Genomic DNA, 15,762 nt, shown 5'->3' with positions numbered 1-15,762 from the left:
TTTTTGACCACTCAACCTCTCTTTTTTACTTTTAATTTTTTGATTTGAAAGAAAATTGTTACGGAATACTGTAGTATTGTAATTATTACTTTTCAATCTCTTATTATTTAATTTATTATTTTATGATATATAAGAAAAATGTATTTTCCTTCAAAAAAAAATGAAAAATATATATATATATATATATCTAAAAATATCCTTAGAATTTCTACCGCGATGACCACAACCCGGTCCACGATCATATCATCACATCGTTTCCGATACTGCAACACCGTGATCGATCCCGCAATCGCAACCGATATTGCATTTTTATTCTATGGTTAAGAGTTGATTATATTAGCGATTTTGACTAACTTGTTGCCTTAGATGTTTTAGCTAGATGATGAAAGTTTGCATTAGTTCTTGGTTGAATTGTAGATTTTGATACTACTTTATGGACACTTGAGAGTATTGCTCACCCATGCTTAAAAGCATCTCACAAATAATCATGTTGAATCGATATCATATCTCTTTGCACACTATCCATGCGCGCCCCTTAATGGAGACCTCGAGGATATACCATTTGTCGTGAAATATGACAATCATCTCTCTCACTCTCTAGTAGATAGAATGAGCTTGTTAAAAATTGCTGAGTTAAGATGTTGAAATTTGAAGACCCGATATTTAAATTAGCACAGGGCCTCAAAAATGGTTAAGACGACCTTGATGATCGACAAGTGACAAGCAATACATGCATGCGTTAGCCCTTAATGTGACACTTTAAAATTGAGCCTTTTTTACTAGACGCAAACCAAAATACACGCTGCAAAGTTAGGAGTGCCATTGCCATTTACTATACATCCTCTAGTACACAACATGTAATGTATCACCTTGACATTCTCTTTCTCGTTGACCCGAAACTATGGATCGATGGAGATTGTGGGTGTACTACATATGTAAGATTAATGACTCACAAATGTAGTGGTCACATTTTTTTTTGGTGTTCTACCCGGTTCACCCTTTGGGCTAATCCGGATTCGGGGATCAGTTTTGGGTGGTTAGGTTCCAGTCCCTCCCGGGTACTACATATGTAGTGGTCACATATGTATATACCACTATTGTCGAAAAGACATTATTTAAAATAATTTAAACTTCGATCATCCTCCTCGTCTCATAGTTTAGTTAAACAATTTTAATTTATGAAATTCAAGTTATTCTAGGAAAACTTGACATTCTTTCTACGGAGTATAATTTTCTACAAAATTTGAGCTTATACTAAGGGAATTGAACTTTCAAAATCATTCACCTTTCTAAAAGAAAATGTGAAAAAACAAGATTTTTATTTAGAGCCAGATGTGTCCATGATCATGATAACTCCGGCCGCCACGCATATTACTCGCATTATTACCGGGTCCGAATTGGTGATTACGACACGGGGTGGAGACTGATGACTACGAATTAGTGGATGACGTTTTTGAAACAGTCCCGTTCGACACTTCCAGTGCCTCAAAAAAACCCAAAAACAAAGACAATTCCTATTGATCTTGCTCATCTACACGCACCCAATTCACATACAAATTTTCTCCTCCAAAATTAATGCAAAATCAATTCAAATTTTTAGTCTTCCACTTCAACCTTCATCATCATTTCAAATCCCTTGAAATTTTGAAACAATTTTACAGAAATGTTACTGAAATTATCACTTAAACAGTACACAGTGCTTGCAATTCCAGTGCAACCTCCGCCATTAAAGCTAACCCACCATGGATTTTACTGTTGTAAGATCAGATCATCTGCAAATGATTCTACAGACCGGAAATTACCCTTTAAATTCCCGATTCAATGGAGGGATCCCAAGTGGAAACTTAGTGATTTCGACCCCGGTAATTATATGAACTTTTATCTCAATTAATTTGGTTTTTCCTGTTTTTTATTAGAAAATATGAACTGGGTCTAAGATTTGCTCTGAATTGTGATTGAGTAGTTGTTAGTTTTCTCATTTTGGGTTCGGAATTGCTTGTTTGATCATTCTTTTTATTGATAGAATTGCAATTTGTGTGAATGTGTATGCGGGTTCATGTGGATTGGTAGCATAGTAGATTAATATGATGCACTAGAGAATGATTGATGCTGTTTAATATTGATTTCTTCCGAAAATGTGTAAAAATGGGCAAAATTTGAGCAAGAAGAATTGGAGCTGCATGAACATGAAATTGTGAAGAATGATATGAATGTTGAAATGTACAGGGATTACAAATATGAATTACTTTTTCTTAGGACAAAATTGAATGGGGTACTCAGTGTGGAATGTAGAGAGTATGAAGATTTTGGAATTTCATAAGAAATTTGCAATTGTTGATCAAATTAACATTAGCTCGAGTAGTAATGTCTCTATGTAGGCTTCCCAACATGGTTTAGTTTAGGAATTATCATAGCAGAGTTCCAGAAAATTCCTTTTTATTTTTTAGGATTCATTTTTTCTTTGCATACAGTGTTTAAGCTTTTCACTTCAATATGATAGACAGTTTGGCGTAATCTTTTTGCCTTAATGATAGAGAGGCAATTTCCAATTTACCCTTGTTCCAATATGCTATAAACTTATACTACCTCACGATAAATTAGAAGTGGAGGCATTAATTAAGTTTATTACTTTTGAAAAGCCAAAGATTTCTCTTCCATGGCAATCAGTGCTCCACATGTGGAATATTTGGTAATAGATAGAATTACTTTTGCTTCTCTCTTCCTCTTTTGGAGGAGGTGACTAACACACAAAATGAGCTATTGTATGTGTGTGTGTGTGTGCGCGCGCTAGCGTGAATAAGTATCAAGGGGTGTCGGTCTCTGACAGTCTGACCCTTATCTTGCTTAAATTTTCTTAATTTTGTCATAATCATTATAGAAGGCCGCTGACCATCTCCAATCTTCTATTTGTTATGGAAATCTAAGGTTTTGAAGTTGAATATATCTTTCTATCTGAATGAAACCCGTGGCTACTTTAATATTAATGCTCTTACAAACTTGAAGACTTATAAAGCTATTTTGTCCAATGATTATGTAATATGTGGATGTTATCAAAGTGAAGGGAAAAGGAGACTGTTGTTTGTGTGTTTTATCTGAGTGCTTATCATTTTTGTGGCAAGCTGGTGATATTAGACTTCCAGTTTTGAGCAGCATCACCGAATTTGTTTATAGGGATAAAGATAATTGTCGTTTGAAGTTTTTCTCTTTGGTCATATTTAAAGTTTTGTGTCTGATAAGTAAGAGGATAAATAGCTAATGGTTTTCATATATGAGATATAGTATATTATTTTGCCTCCTTTATAATATTGTTTTTTCTTCTTTACCCAGTTTGCTCACTTAGTCACTTGGATGGGTCCATTTGGGGCTTTGTAAGGGTTATTTTTAATCATATTCCTCATTGTTGTGTTTGACATGCTTGTGTTCCTCGGTCCTTTATACTCCCTTTTTTCTCTTAAAGCTTGTCTAACGTAGAATGCAGCCATAATAAGGGAGCGTACCTATCTTGTTGTATCCTTTTTCCCCCCTAATATTGTATTCCCAATTCTGAACTCCTTGGACATTATTCTGGAATACTTGTCTAGCATTTTGGACGTCTTTGAAAAATGAAAGCTTATCATGGTAAGGGAGAGGGAAACTTTATTCCTCTATACTAATAGGTCTCTTTGCTGCAAATAGAAGAGGCACTTCATTCATCGAAATTGAATAAATTATATGGTTCGTGGAATGAGCTTGGGTTATTGAGCTGTGGCTGATGTTTAATTTTGACCTTTCTAGATACTGTGAAGAAAAGTTTGAATACATTGCTATCAAGAACCCAGAACTTCTTAAATGAAGCGACTTCTCTGTATGTTAAATCTGGAAAGCTTGATGACGACAATGATGTTGATCATTATGATGGTGAAAATATACTCATCGGAGAAATGACTCTTCAGAGTGAAATGCTTGATGGAAATCTTTCTTTAGCTGCTGTTGTTTCAATTGAACAATTCAGTCGGTAAATAACTCTCAACCTTGTACTCTTTGCATCTTATTCACTCTGTTTCCTATAAAATTTCCAATTCTCTCTATATGCTTGTCCAAATAAACTTTCAATTTTCCCCTTGGGACCTACTTAATATATTGCCCCTACTTTATTTCACCTAACTAATACTAATAAACAAATTTCATTCTTTGTTTTATTCATCTCAAATTAACAATGCCCCGCCACCTAGGGACCAAGGGTCTTTTAAATTTATGTGTGAAAGGAAAATGGGAACATTATTTGGGGAGAGAAAGAATACTATACTCGGTGGAGTCAATTTTATGCTAATCCTATACAGTAAGATGTGCATAATATATTGATGAAGGAATAATGTAGAACTAAGCATTTTAGGGTATATTTTTTGGCCTCATGGGTACTCTGTGGTTGGGTACAATTTACAAATAATTCTTTAGTCTGGGAATAAAATATCCCTAGGCCCTTGGGTTCCCTGCACTTTAGTCGTAGTGGCATAGTGTTCAACCTGTTAAACCATTAAGCATGCTGTCAGCTTCGTTAACTTGAGGACAGAAGAGCACTGTCATCCCTTACAAATTTAACTTTCTCTTATCATCTAAACCCTTGGCTCTTGCTTCTTTTGTCTTACCTCCCTAAGAAAATATTCTTTCTTATTGGTTAATGTTGCAACGTTTTCCTATTTATGCAAGTTTTAATTATTTGCATATGATTTCTCTCTCTGTCTCTTCATCATATGGGTCTCTCTATTTACTCCTTTCTATCTCTCTCCTTTTTATATGGGTTCCTTATATTTCTTACTCCCCTACATGTAATAATTAAAGAACAGACTCAACAGAGTAAGTATAAGTATAAGTGTATAACTCAATTTTTTTTATTCTACTATTTATAATTATTATTTCAATAGAGAATATAAGTTGGACATACATACTTCCTCCGTTCCAAAATAGATGACATGCTATTTGGCACAGATATTAAGAAAGGAGATAGAGTGACAAAAGACATAAACACCCTTACCAAATGAGGCCAACCATTTTAGCTGACCTAAACCCCACCATCACTTCCACCTTCAACTACTTAGCTTCCTCCAAACGGCAAACCCACCTTTTTCTCTCCCTCTTCATCACCTCAGTCAAGTTGCCCCCCGATACCATCATCTCTCCTTCGATTCTCACTCATCTTTGTCTTAGCAACCCAACACCAATTCACTCCACATTTAAACCCAAAAACCCATCATCTTCCTCCTTAAAAATCAAATCCAACCTTAACTTTCAAAAATTGATGTGGGTATACTTTTTCTAGACGAATGCTAGCAGTAAATATAAAAAATTACTCCTCTAGTTTCGAAAAAAACAGACGTGGGTTTATTTTTGATGTTTGATGCTAAAATCTTTGATGAACTTTGTTTTTCATTGTGGACATCGATGTTGGTGGTGATGGTAGAGACTTGCTTTGATTTTGTATTTGGGGAAAAAAGTTGCTTTTCGTAAGTCTCAGCTCGTTGATTCAAATCTTGCCCCACATTTCATCTCTTTCTCCACATCCACAGGAAATTGCTTCTTCAAATAGACGGGAAGGAAATAGTCTAATCCCGGCAATGAGGGGGGAAAGTCGGCAGCAAGGGAGGACTGAGAATACGGTGGTGGTGACTGACAGGGGAGAGAGAAAATGAGCCATGGTGGTGGCTGTGACAGAGAAGAGAGAGGGGGTCAGGGAGGAGGGAGAAGAGAAAGACAATTTACCATAAAAAACTTACCCAAAATAGAAACGTGTCATCTAAAAAGAAAATTCCCAAAAAGGAATACGTGTCATCCAATTTGGAACGGAGGAAGTAGTATAATTTATATTAAAAGTTTCCTTTATTTTCCAAAATATTAAATGAGCAACAAGAAATTAAAAATAAAAAAAAAAAAACTTGAAAGTTTCTTGATCAAGTACTCAAGCTAATTAGAGTTCAATTAAGCTCATCAAGGTTTTGAGTTAAGTTAGAGCCTATATTGAGCTGGTTTGAGTCAGGTTAAGGTGTTAATTAAGTTTATCTCTAGGGATATTTTTTTATTTTTACCATCACCAATGTACAAAGTAGATTTCATTTAGTTCCTTCACATGGTTACAATCCCTTAAATTGTATTAGATACATCAAAGATAACTTAGGAAACTATGATGTGAAATAAAAGAAAAAATTTGAATTTCTTGCGGTCCTTATCCTAAGAAGTGTACATCAAGGATTTTCTCAAGTTAGCTTTAAGCCTTTAAGACATTTCCTATTGGTAATTTTTTATTTTATTGGCTAAGCATGGACATGCATCACGCAGGATGAATGGATTGACTGGGAAGAAAATGCAAAAGTTATTTGAAGCTCTTGTGCCCAAATCTGTGCACAAGGATGCCCGGAATCTGGTCGAGTATTGCTGCTTTAGGTTTTTGTCGAGGGATAATTCTGATATTCATCCTTGCCTTCAGGTTAGTGGGGCTAGGTTTTCATCTCTCTCTGTCTCTCTCTCTGCTCTTGTTTGATGTTACTCTACCCTGTGATTTGAAGGACTGATATAGCTCTGTAATTTTTTGCCAATGCTTCTGTTGATTACTTGATGACATAAAACAATACCATCTGTTATTAAGCTCAATCCGATCTTTCAAAATCTGAATAGTTATGTTGATTAATAAGTTGTTGACTTGTTTTCTCAATATATTAGTTCAAATCCTTAAAAATCTAGTAGATACACTTTTGTGAAGATGTGGCAATTTAACATTTTTGAGATTTTTTGGTTGTTTCAATGAGTATTTAACCTTGGATGAAATTTCTAATTGCTTGGAATTATATTATTTATGTCAACACTACATTATTGCATTAAAAAAAAAAAAATCAGAATATAATGTGAGTTTGCATTTGATTATTGGTTTGATCAGGAGCTTGCCTTCCGGAGGCTGATATTCATTACTATGCTTGCTTGGGAAGAACCTCAAAGACTAGAAAATGATTCATATCCTGATGGTTCTGAAGCAGCATCATTACAGGTTTCATTTTTTGATTGACTCCTAGTCTACCTACTCTCTCATGTTTCTTCTGCTTCTACTGTCATGCTACTTACTTCTAGGGTACTAGTCCTATATGCATTTGATGAGTGCGTAAATATCTGCAAGGATGATAAAATTAGTATTTTTTTAATTCCATACATTCAATGAATTAACGTGAACTAGTTTCTTAAAAAAAAAAAAAAAAAAAAAAAAAACGTGAATTAGTGCAAAAGGTATCCATTACACACTGAATGATGAGATTAACTCTAATTCATTACTTAATAATCAACAAACACCAGCTAAACTTATATCTCTTTCCCTCTCTCATCTCCGAATGCCCTTGAACTTGATCTTCACACTTATCCATTAATTTGTCTGCCGCATGATAATTGACCTGTTGATATAGTCCAGAGCATGATTGGCCACTTTATGGCTTGTTTTTGCAAGTTCAGTTGCTTTCATATTAATCTTCATGCCTTATTTTTTTTTTCCTAATCAAATGCGTATCTATAGATTGGACGGTTGGCTAAAGGAAGACTTCTTTCTTGTGTAGACAAGGCTTGTCAGAGAAGAAGCCTTTGTTCGCATTGCACCTGCTATCTCCGGTGTAGCTGATCGAGCAACTGTGCATAATATCTACAAGGCTCTTTCGGGTGATAAAGGAGGAATTTCTTTCAGCGTTTGGTCCTCTTACATCAATGGGCTTTTTAAGTGAGCATTTTTTTTTTGCACTTTGATTTGAACTCTTGAATGTGGTTTGTTGCTCTGACGGGACATTTTGAGGAAAGAGTTAAACATTTATACATCATAAGAGTCTGTTTCTCATCCTGCACTCATCACTCCAAAAAGGAAATTAATAACCCTTTTCGACATTGTTGCTCTAAAAGGAAGAGATATAGCAGAATGTGAGCTTTATTTTGGTTTCTTTCAGTGTGTGGTTCCTACAGGCGTGGGTACCTTGCATCGTACTACCGTTTCGCAAAAAGAACATAGTATACAAATGTAAAGAACATATAACTGTAGGGAAAAGAACATACTATTATAATGTAAAGAACATATACCTAAAGTAAAAAGAACATATTTGCACCTAAAAAGAGTGAATAGAAACATATGTCCATGTTCTTTGATTGTTAGTGTAATGAACTTTTATTTGTGATATAATGTTCATTGCTTATTTTAAATGTTCATTGAATTTTGTCTTAAAATTATGGTTGATATATATAAATAATGTTCATTACATAATATCTTCATGTTGTTTTTTGACAAGTAATATCGTCATGTTCTTTATTAATATTACAGATGTTCTTTAAATATAAAAAAAAAAAACATAAAATTGGATGTTCTTTAAAAAACTGATATATGTTCTTTAAAAAAGAACGGTATGTTCTTTACAAAACAACTACATGTTCTTTTCGCGCTTTTTGTCTGTACCAGGCTGCTGTACCTTAGAATTTTCAGGTTTCTTTATCATGTACATGTAGCCCTTTCATGATATGAATGACATTGTCTCTATTTCCTTTACCAGCCAATCATTAGCTATATGGTTTACAACTAAACTCCCCTTGTGGTAATTAATCAATATTTTCAATATTCTGTCTCGTGGGACTGAGGCTTATTTCTGGTTATTAATTCTATTTCTTTAGTGTCCCTACTTTTCATTTTGGCTTTTCATGAATTGTCATGTCGCTGGAGATTTGTCTCATGATTGGCTTCTGTCTAAGATGATGCAGATTCTATTATTTTAAATCTTACTTCGTATAAAGTTTCACTATTTGATCACATGTAGTCTGATGTTATCTGATGGTTCATACTAAGTATGTGTGTGCTTATTTTTGCTGTAGAGTACACAAAGACAGGACTTCCTATAAGCCTCAACTTCCCCACACTCCATCCGAACAAGTCTTGTGTGTGGGTTTTAGCAGGAAGCAGCCAATTCTGAAATGGGAGGACAACATGGCATGGCCAGGAAAACTGACTTTGACAGAAAGAGCCATCTATTTTGAGGTAATTTAACTTGAGTAACTATGTTTTCTGTAGGAACATTTTGCAGTACTTTTAGGGATGTCATAACCTGGCACAAATTAGAGTTTACTGTTAAAAGTCTTAAAACAATTTGGTATTCCTTCTATAGAACTGTTGCAATATATCTATAAGAATATATTTAAGGGAACATTGGTTTTTTAAAAAATTCCTTAGTTTGATTGAGCAGTATTAAGTTTGGGACATGTTATACAGAAAACATATGACGAATGTACTGAAAGGTGTGAGTTTATGAAGAAAAGTTAGAATTTATTGTCAATGAAACCCTTTACTAGTTCATCTCTTTGACCAATTAAGGCAATGGGGCTTATTTTTAGGTAGTTCGCCTGAAGAGCTAGTCTTATAGAACTAAATATAAGGGGCAAGGGAAAATGTATTAAATCACTGTTTATTAAATGCAGAAGAAAGTTACAGGTAAAGCCTAAATTTTTATGAGTTTCAGTACCTTACTCTTTTTTTTTTTTTTTCCTTTCATGCTTTTATCTATGATAAATTAGTAACTTAGTCTATGTTTCATCAAAAAATCAGTTTCCTTTTACAAAAGTTTCCCAGACCTCTATCTATATAACAGTATTGTTTGAAAACTCAAAAGTAACATTAGCTGCTTGCAATTGTTTGGCAGCCAATTGACTTTTTTAAGAACAAAAAAGTTGAGAGATTGGATATTACGGGACACGGGGCTGAGGTGAAGCAGACTAAAGTTGGTTTATTTGGATCGGTGCTCTTTGACTCAGCTGTCTCTATTTCTTCTGGTGAAAAGAAGTAAGTTTCTCAATGTTTCTTTTACCCTGTAGCTTTGCATTATTTCTATATTAGTTTTTATTTGATCTTTGAGTATGATCTGCTTCATTTTAGCTGTGAAGTGTAAACTGTTATCTTCATTGTCATATGGCCAGTCTGACTTATGGAGCATCACAGTGTAACCCCAGAATAGAATTTAAGTGATAATGGCTGTGTGGGTTTATAGATCTTATTGAGAATCTAGCCAGTGTTACAATGAGCCATGGTCATTTGTATGTAAAGATACAAGAGATATATTTGTGTGCAACCAGATCTTATATATGCCAGTTGTATTAATATCAACTCTTGCACTTTTCTCCAATAACTCTGCCCCGACACCTATATTTTTATTCGTCAATACCATCTCAAAGGCAAAAAAAAAAAAAAAAAAAAAAAAAAAAAAAAAAAAAAAAAAAAAAAAAACTACTTGTATTATTTCATTTCTGTTCCTTTTTGCCTTCTTTCTCTTTTGCTTTTAGACTCTCCCCTCCCTCTCCCTGATGAATAAGGTGGGGCTGATAATTATGAACAAAACTGGAGGGAAAAGAGGGGAAACAAATGAAAGAGAAGGAAAGTAGCTTTTTTTGGGAAAGCAGAACCTTTACCAATAAGGACATTTTTGTCATATCTAGGGTACCGTAACTTTAGAGTACATCCTATCAATGATGCAATGAGCTCTTTACAAGATATGTGTTTGATGAAAATCTTTTTAAATAATTAAGCTTTTGTCCTATTGCTCAAATTCCTATTAGCATAGTGATTCTGGATCTTTTACATAAGGTATGATTGTGAGGCATTGCATTGTTTTTGTGTCACAGTGTTATAGCTTAGCCATACTTGTTTATTAGCTCACATTACACATAATAATACAAAATTGCTTTGTTTATGTGCGCTCTATTTTTCTTCCTGAAATTAGATATAAACCGTGGGTGTTGGAGTTTATTGATCTTGGAGGTGAAATGAGGCGAGATGTTTGGCATGCATCTATAAATGAAGTTATTGCTTTTCACAAGTTTGTGCGTGAATATGGACCCCAAGAACACGATTCAGTTTCTCATGTTTATGGTGCTGATAAGGGAAATGAAAGAGCTAAAAGAGAGGCTGTTAATAGTATCTCTAGACTTCAATCTCTTCAGTCTATCAGGAAGCTATTGGATGAGCCTTTGAAACTTCTTCAGTTCTCATATTTGCAGTATGCTCCATATGGAGATGTTGTTTCCCAAACTCTTGCTCTTAACTATTGGGGTGGACCATTGGTTTCAAAATTTAGGAAGGTAAGAAACTACAGTAAGAAGTCTAGGTCCCTGGATGAGGCTTATGAAGACCATGTATATGATGTAGATGGAAGTGTGTACTTGAGCCAGTGGATGAAATCTCCAACCTGGGCTTCTAATAATTCAATTTCCTTTTGGAGAAATGCACCTCTAAAGCAGGGAGTAGTGTTGAGCAAAAATATTATCGTGGGAGGTGCTTCCTTGACAGAAAGGGCGGCGAGAATATGCAGGGAAAAAAGTAAAGTTATTGAAAAAACGCAGGCCACCATTGATGCTGCTACCTTGGAAGGGATACCAAGTAACATTGACCTTTTTAAGGTCAGTCTTCTTTCTTGTGTGCTAAATAGTTACTTATATTTCATCTTATTTTTTTTCTTCTTAACTATCTTTTACTATATTTCATTACTCAACATTTGTTATTAGAAGAAAAATGGGATCTTATTTATGTGGAGAAGAGTAATGTTGTTCAATGTGTTTTCAGGAACTTGTTTTCCCTCTAACTATTATGGCTAGAAATTTTGAAAAGCTAAGACACTGGGAGAATCCATTCTTGACAATCTCGGTTCTTGGACTTGCATATGCTATCATATTCAGGTATAACATTTTTTTTAAGTAATGATAATGGTTACAACGGTTGTAGTACGCTTGTAGATTTTTTCCATTGAGTTCTCCCACAATCTCCTTGTCAGAAATCTGCTAGCATATGTTTTTCCTACAACATTGATGGTAGCAGCTGGGATTATGCTATCATTGAAGGCCCTAAGGGAGCAAGGTCGACTTGGAAGATCCTTTGGGAATGTTACAATTCGTGACCAGCCACATTCTAACACTGTTCAGCAGATCATAGCACTTAAGAAGGCCATGCGTGATATGGAGAACTTTCTTCAAAATGTTAATGTCACACTTCTAAAAATACGTACTATTATCCTTTCTGGTCAGCCTCAGGTATGTAATATGTATTAGAACTCTATTTAGTATGTACCTATCTAAAATTAGATCTGATGCTAATTCAAAATGGCTTAATGCACTTTCCGTAAATGTGTCTGTGGTTTGTTTTTCTTCGTTCTTTTTTTTAGCTATATTTTTCAGTACGACATATATTTATGAAGGTTATATCTTTCAGTATGATATAATTATGAAGGCTAAATCATTTAACTTTGTATAAAATAATTTACATTAATTGACTATCGGACGTAGCATATTTTGCAAAATCTGAATGTTTATTTGTTTTTTTTTTTTTTTTTTTTCCTGATATATGAATATATCTGCTCAACTTTGTATTTTTAGCTAAGAGGTTGGTGAGTGATATTTGTGGTAATGAACTTTCTATACTTTCCATTCTCCCTCCCTTATTCACTTCCTATGTACTGATAACCTGCTGCTTATGCTCTCTTTTTAGAAAACACAGTACTTGTTTGCATTTCTGGTGGCACCAGAGAGCTTAAAGATAACAGCAGTAGCTTAGTGTACAAACCTCCCTCCTGAAGGGGAGTCTTTGAGTTTATGTACAACGGCACATATCCTTTGCCTCTGCCACTAAGAGACCTTTTTCTAGTAAAAATTCTATTAATTTTGCAACAATTCAACATCACTAAACTTGGCGAGTGAATAAGGTATTTTAACATAAGTGAATTAGGGAATTGAGAATTTAAATTGTGAACACATGTAAAATCAGAGGTTTCATGAAAATTATGCTGATAGATTCATCATGAGCAGATTAAGGATTAAAGAAGAATCTTTTCTTAAGGGCTCAGTGAGAGAAGGCTTATTCCTACCTGTAGATTTGTTTAGCAACAAAAACAAGTATTCATTTCACCACTACCAGAATTTGGGAGTTCTCAACATACACATATCTAAACTTCTGACTAGTTAGACTGGTGGAGAGGCTTGTCTACTAAGCAACTAGTAATGATGAAAGTTTGCGTCTGACGTAAACCTGCCCATTGCTTGGTAAATTTTGTAGGTAAATCCTGCCTTTGTTAAATGATCAATATTGAGGGCCTTGAGGCCCGTATTAGTATTAAGTTCATAATCACTCTCCAGTCAAGCTTTCTTTTTTTTTTCTTTTTTTTTTTTTTAATTATTATGGAGTACATGATAGATACTATATGTAGAGGTAGAACAACAATGAGTTTTCCTTCAAGAAGTTGTGGAAGACCCTAAAGCACGAGTTTTAGAACTTGTTGCTAGTGGTCAGACCCAAGGAGCTGAAGGATTTTATACTTTCCAAAACTTAATTAAAAAAACCTTTAAACAATTTCTGAACTGGTAACTGGTAGGTCAAGATTTTGAGGAAAAAGTACGCAACAATCAATTTCTGTATACACTTTTCTTATATTTTGTTTTATGGTTCCAATTAGGCAATCACCCATTGTGCCACAGAAGCACTTGAACATTGCAAATATGAGCCAAATAGTTGCCCACCTTGAACATCATCTGAATGCAGCAATGTTTACTACTTAATACTAAACATCTTTCTGACATGGGAGATTTTTTTCCCAAAAATAAGTGACAGAACAAAAGTCCAAAGGAGTGAATAGAATTCCTTGTCTAATCATACAATTTAATGACATTGTAGAACCAGCATTATTGGGCATTTAATTTTCTCATGAACCATACTATGTGACATTTATTTATTTGTTTTGTTTAGATACGATTTTTTCTTTTAGATATTGCCTAGTATCCATCTTTATATAAATTTTCATTGATGCTTTCCAGATAACCAATGAAGTCGCACTAGTTTTGTTATCGTCTGCAACGATCCTGTTTATCGTTCCTTTTAAATACATTCTTTCCTTCTTTATATTTGATCTTTTCACTCGTGAACTGGAATTTCGGAAGGAAATGGTATTAAGGTTCAGAAAACTTCTGAAAGATCGCTGGCAAACTGTGCCTGCGGCTCCAGTGACAGTATTACCCTTTGAGAATGATCAAAACAAGGAAACCAAAGAAGAAGAGTTGCAAGAGAAATCAGAGTGAAGGTAATTCGTCTAATTCCTTGATGCATATCCTTTTTTTTCCCTTTCTCCCCAAAATTTTGTTTCATCCCTATGGCATCAAACCTGAAAATTGTTGGTATTGAGTGTTTACTCTTCAATTCTTCTGGTTCACATTGACGTGGCTCTTGTTAACTTTCTTGGCTTGGTGAACTAAAAAAAACTAGCAAAAACAAATTGGTCTTAACCAGATCACCAGAAGCCCTTGTAAAAAGTCAATTGAGTTGGTTCTTTGAGCTAACTCAGTCATGTAATCAGAGTAAGAATCATTATTCCACCGTATCTGAGCAAGTGCCTTGATTTCAATCTTCAGCCCTGATATGCTACAAGAGTACAAGGTAGCTGCTAAGCATGCTTAGTGCAATGATTTGGTCGCTGAAATAAAATAATAAACATGGTTATACATGCTTCCTGGTGTAAAGTTGGTCAATGATGAACAATTAACTTGCGTTGATTTTTCTGTAAAGTTATGCCTAGCTGTTCATCGCTTGACTGAGAACTTGGAACTTTGGATTCTAACCCTATTTTTTGAAGTTAAGCTATAGTTTAGATTTTGCTTTTTGATCAATGAGATTATCTTGATGAACAATCAAACAGATGCTCATTATGCAGTCGGATATACTGGAGCTGGTGATTGTGCTGGTGGATCATTATAAGCATAACCACAAACTGCAAAACAAACTTTCTCAAAAGTTGTGGAAAAGTTTGCTGTCTCCTTACTTGCTCATAGAGCAGTACTCATAAGTCTTGGACTTGATTACAACTTACAAAATCAGATACTTCGGCAGGATATTGATTCTTTTCTATCCTGCTCAACATCAAGCTCTGCTGGAAAATTGTCCTCGAGTCTCCATCCCATCCATCCCAACCAGCTGTGCTGCAGATTTCTTCCTCTAATGTGAGGCAATGGCCATTGGTAAGCAGAAACCCCTGATGAGGCTGATATTCATCCCCTGATGAGGCTGATATTCATTGAAGTCTGGTGTTCCCAAAGTGAACCTGCCTGTGTTGCTGGTTTTACTCAGGTCCCTAGCATATGGGGAAAATGCCACAGATTCCATTACTAGTGGGGTCCAACAAACAGCTTGCTCGACCTCGAATCTCAGTGGCCCCATCCAGGTGTAGCGGTGAAATTGGCAATTGTCATGGTTCCAAAACCAAAACTCGGACTTCTAACTTTCAACTTCATTATTTCTGGGCATAAGGTCTCTATGCAGTAGTCTACAATTGTGAAATTGCTGCATTCTGAGACCTGTGCACCTGTTTAGCATAACCTCAAGTTTTTAGGACACTTGTTTCATATTGTGATAGCTTGTAAATTTTGCATAAAATATCTCCGGGATGGTAGTGAAAAAAGAAGCGAATGTTATGAGATCATTACATGATTGTGAATATGTGTAGCTGTTATTACTGGCTCTTTATCGTTTTTCAATGGTGATGCATGGTAGTGGAAACTGGAAAGAAGTCTTAGTGGACTTGTGATGAGTTCATAGAAGTCCATGCACGGTCCATGATCCACCCGTGTTCCTCTCGTATCGTGTCAGGCTAGTTGAGCAATTTTTGTATTGTGCTTATTGGCCTCATGCCAATTTGGCCCATGTACATCTGTAATTGTTGTATCATATAGCCGATAGAGGATATGTATAACTTGTTTGATAAT

General features: G+C 35.0%; 1 protein-coding gene across 2 annotated transcripts; it reads left to right on the top strand.

Annotated features, from left to right (window-relative positions):
* The first annotated feature begins 1,365 nt into the window (after positions 1-1,365).
* On the top strand, positions 1,366-15,496 carry LOC110701886. 2 transcript variants are annotated; one of them, XM_021879490.1, is made up of 12 exons: positions 1,366-1,862; positions 3,775-3,994; positions 6,310-6,457; positions 6,905-7,012; positions 7,566-7,723; positions 8,854-9,016; positions 9,675-9,814; positions 10,749-11,424; positions 11,588-11,700; positions 11,796-12,051; positions 13,825-14,087; positions 14,715-15,496. In XM_021879490.1, exons 1-11 carry the CDS (start codon positions 1,664-1,666, stop codon positions 14,083-14,085), a joined length of 2,442 nt encoding a protein of 813 aa, XP_021735182.1. In that variant the 5' UTR covers positions 1,366-1,663; the 3' UTR covers positions 14,086-14,087; positions 14,715-15,496. The 2 variants fall into 2 exon arrangements, with proteins under 2 accessions (XP_021735182.1, XP_021735181.1); XM_021879489.1 differs by having other exon boundaries at positions 1,367-1,862; positions 14,700-15,496.
* The last annotated feature ends 266 nt before the right edge of the window (positions 15,497-15,762 follow it).

The sequence above is a fragment of the Chenopodium quinoa genome, unplaced genomic scaffold (assembly GCF_001683475.1).
Source record: "Chenopodium quinoa cultivar QQ74 unplaced genomic scaffold, ASM168347v1, whole genome shotgun sequence".
Classification (NCBI taxonomy): domain Eukaryota; kingdom Viridiplantae; phylum Streptophyta; class Magnoliopsida; order Caryophyllales; family Amaranthaceae; genus Chenopodium; species Chenopodium quinoa.
Note: the sequence above shows the minus strand (reverse complement) of the source record. Positions and strands in the feature narration are given on the sequence as shown.

Bases quoted from the DNA above. Each gene is read 5' to 3' on its own strand.
- LOC110701886 (XM_021879490.1), top strand. From the start codon at position 1,664: ATGTTACTGAAATTATCACTTAAACAGTACACAGTGCTTGCAATTCCA. The intron at 7,724-8,853 runs GTGAGCATTTTT...TTTTTGCTGTAG, and splicing joins TACATCAATGGGCTTTTTAA to AGTACACAAAGACAGGACTT. The intron at 12,052-13,824 runs GTATGTAATATG...GATGCTTTCCAG, and splicing joins TCCTTTCTGGTCAGCCTCAG to ATAACCAATGAAGTCGCACT.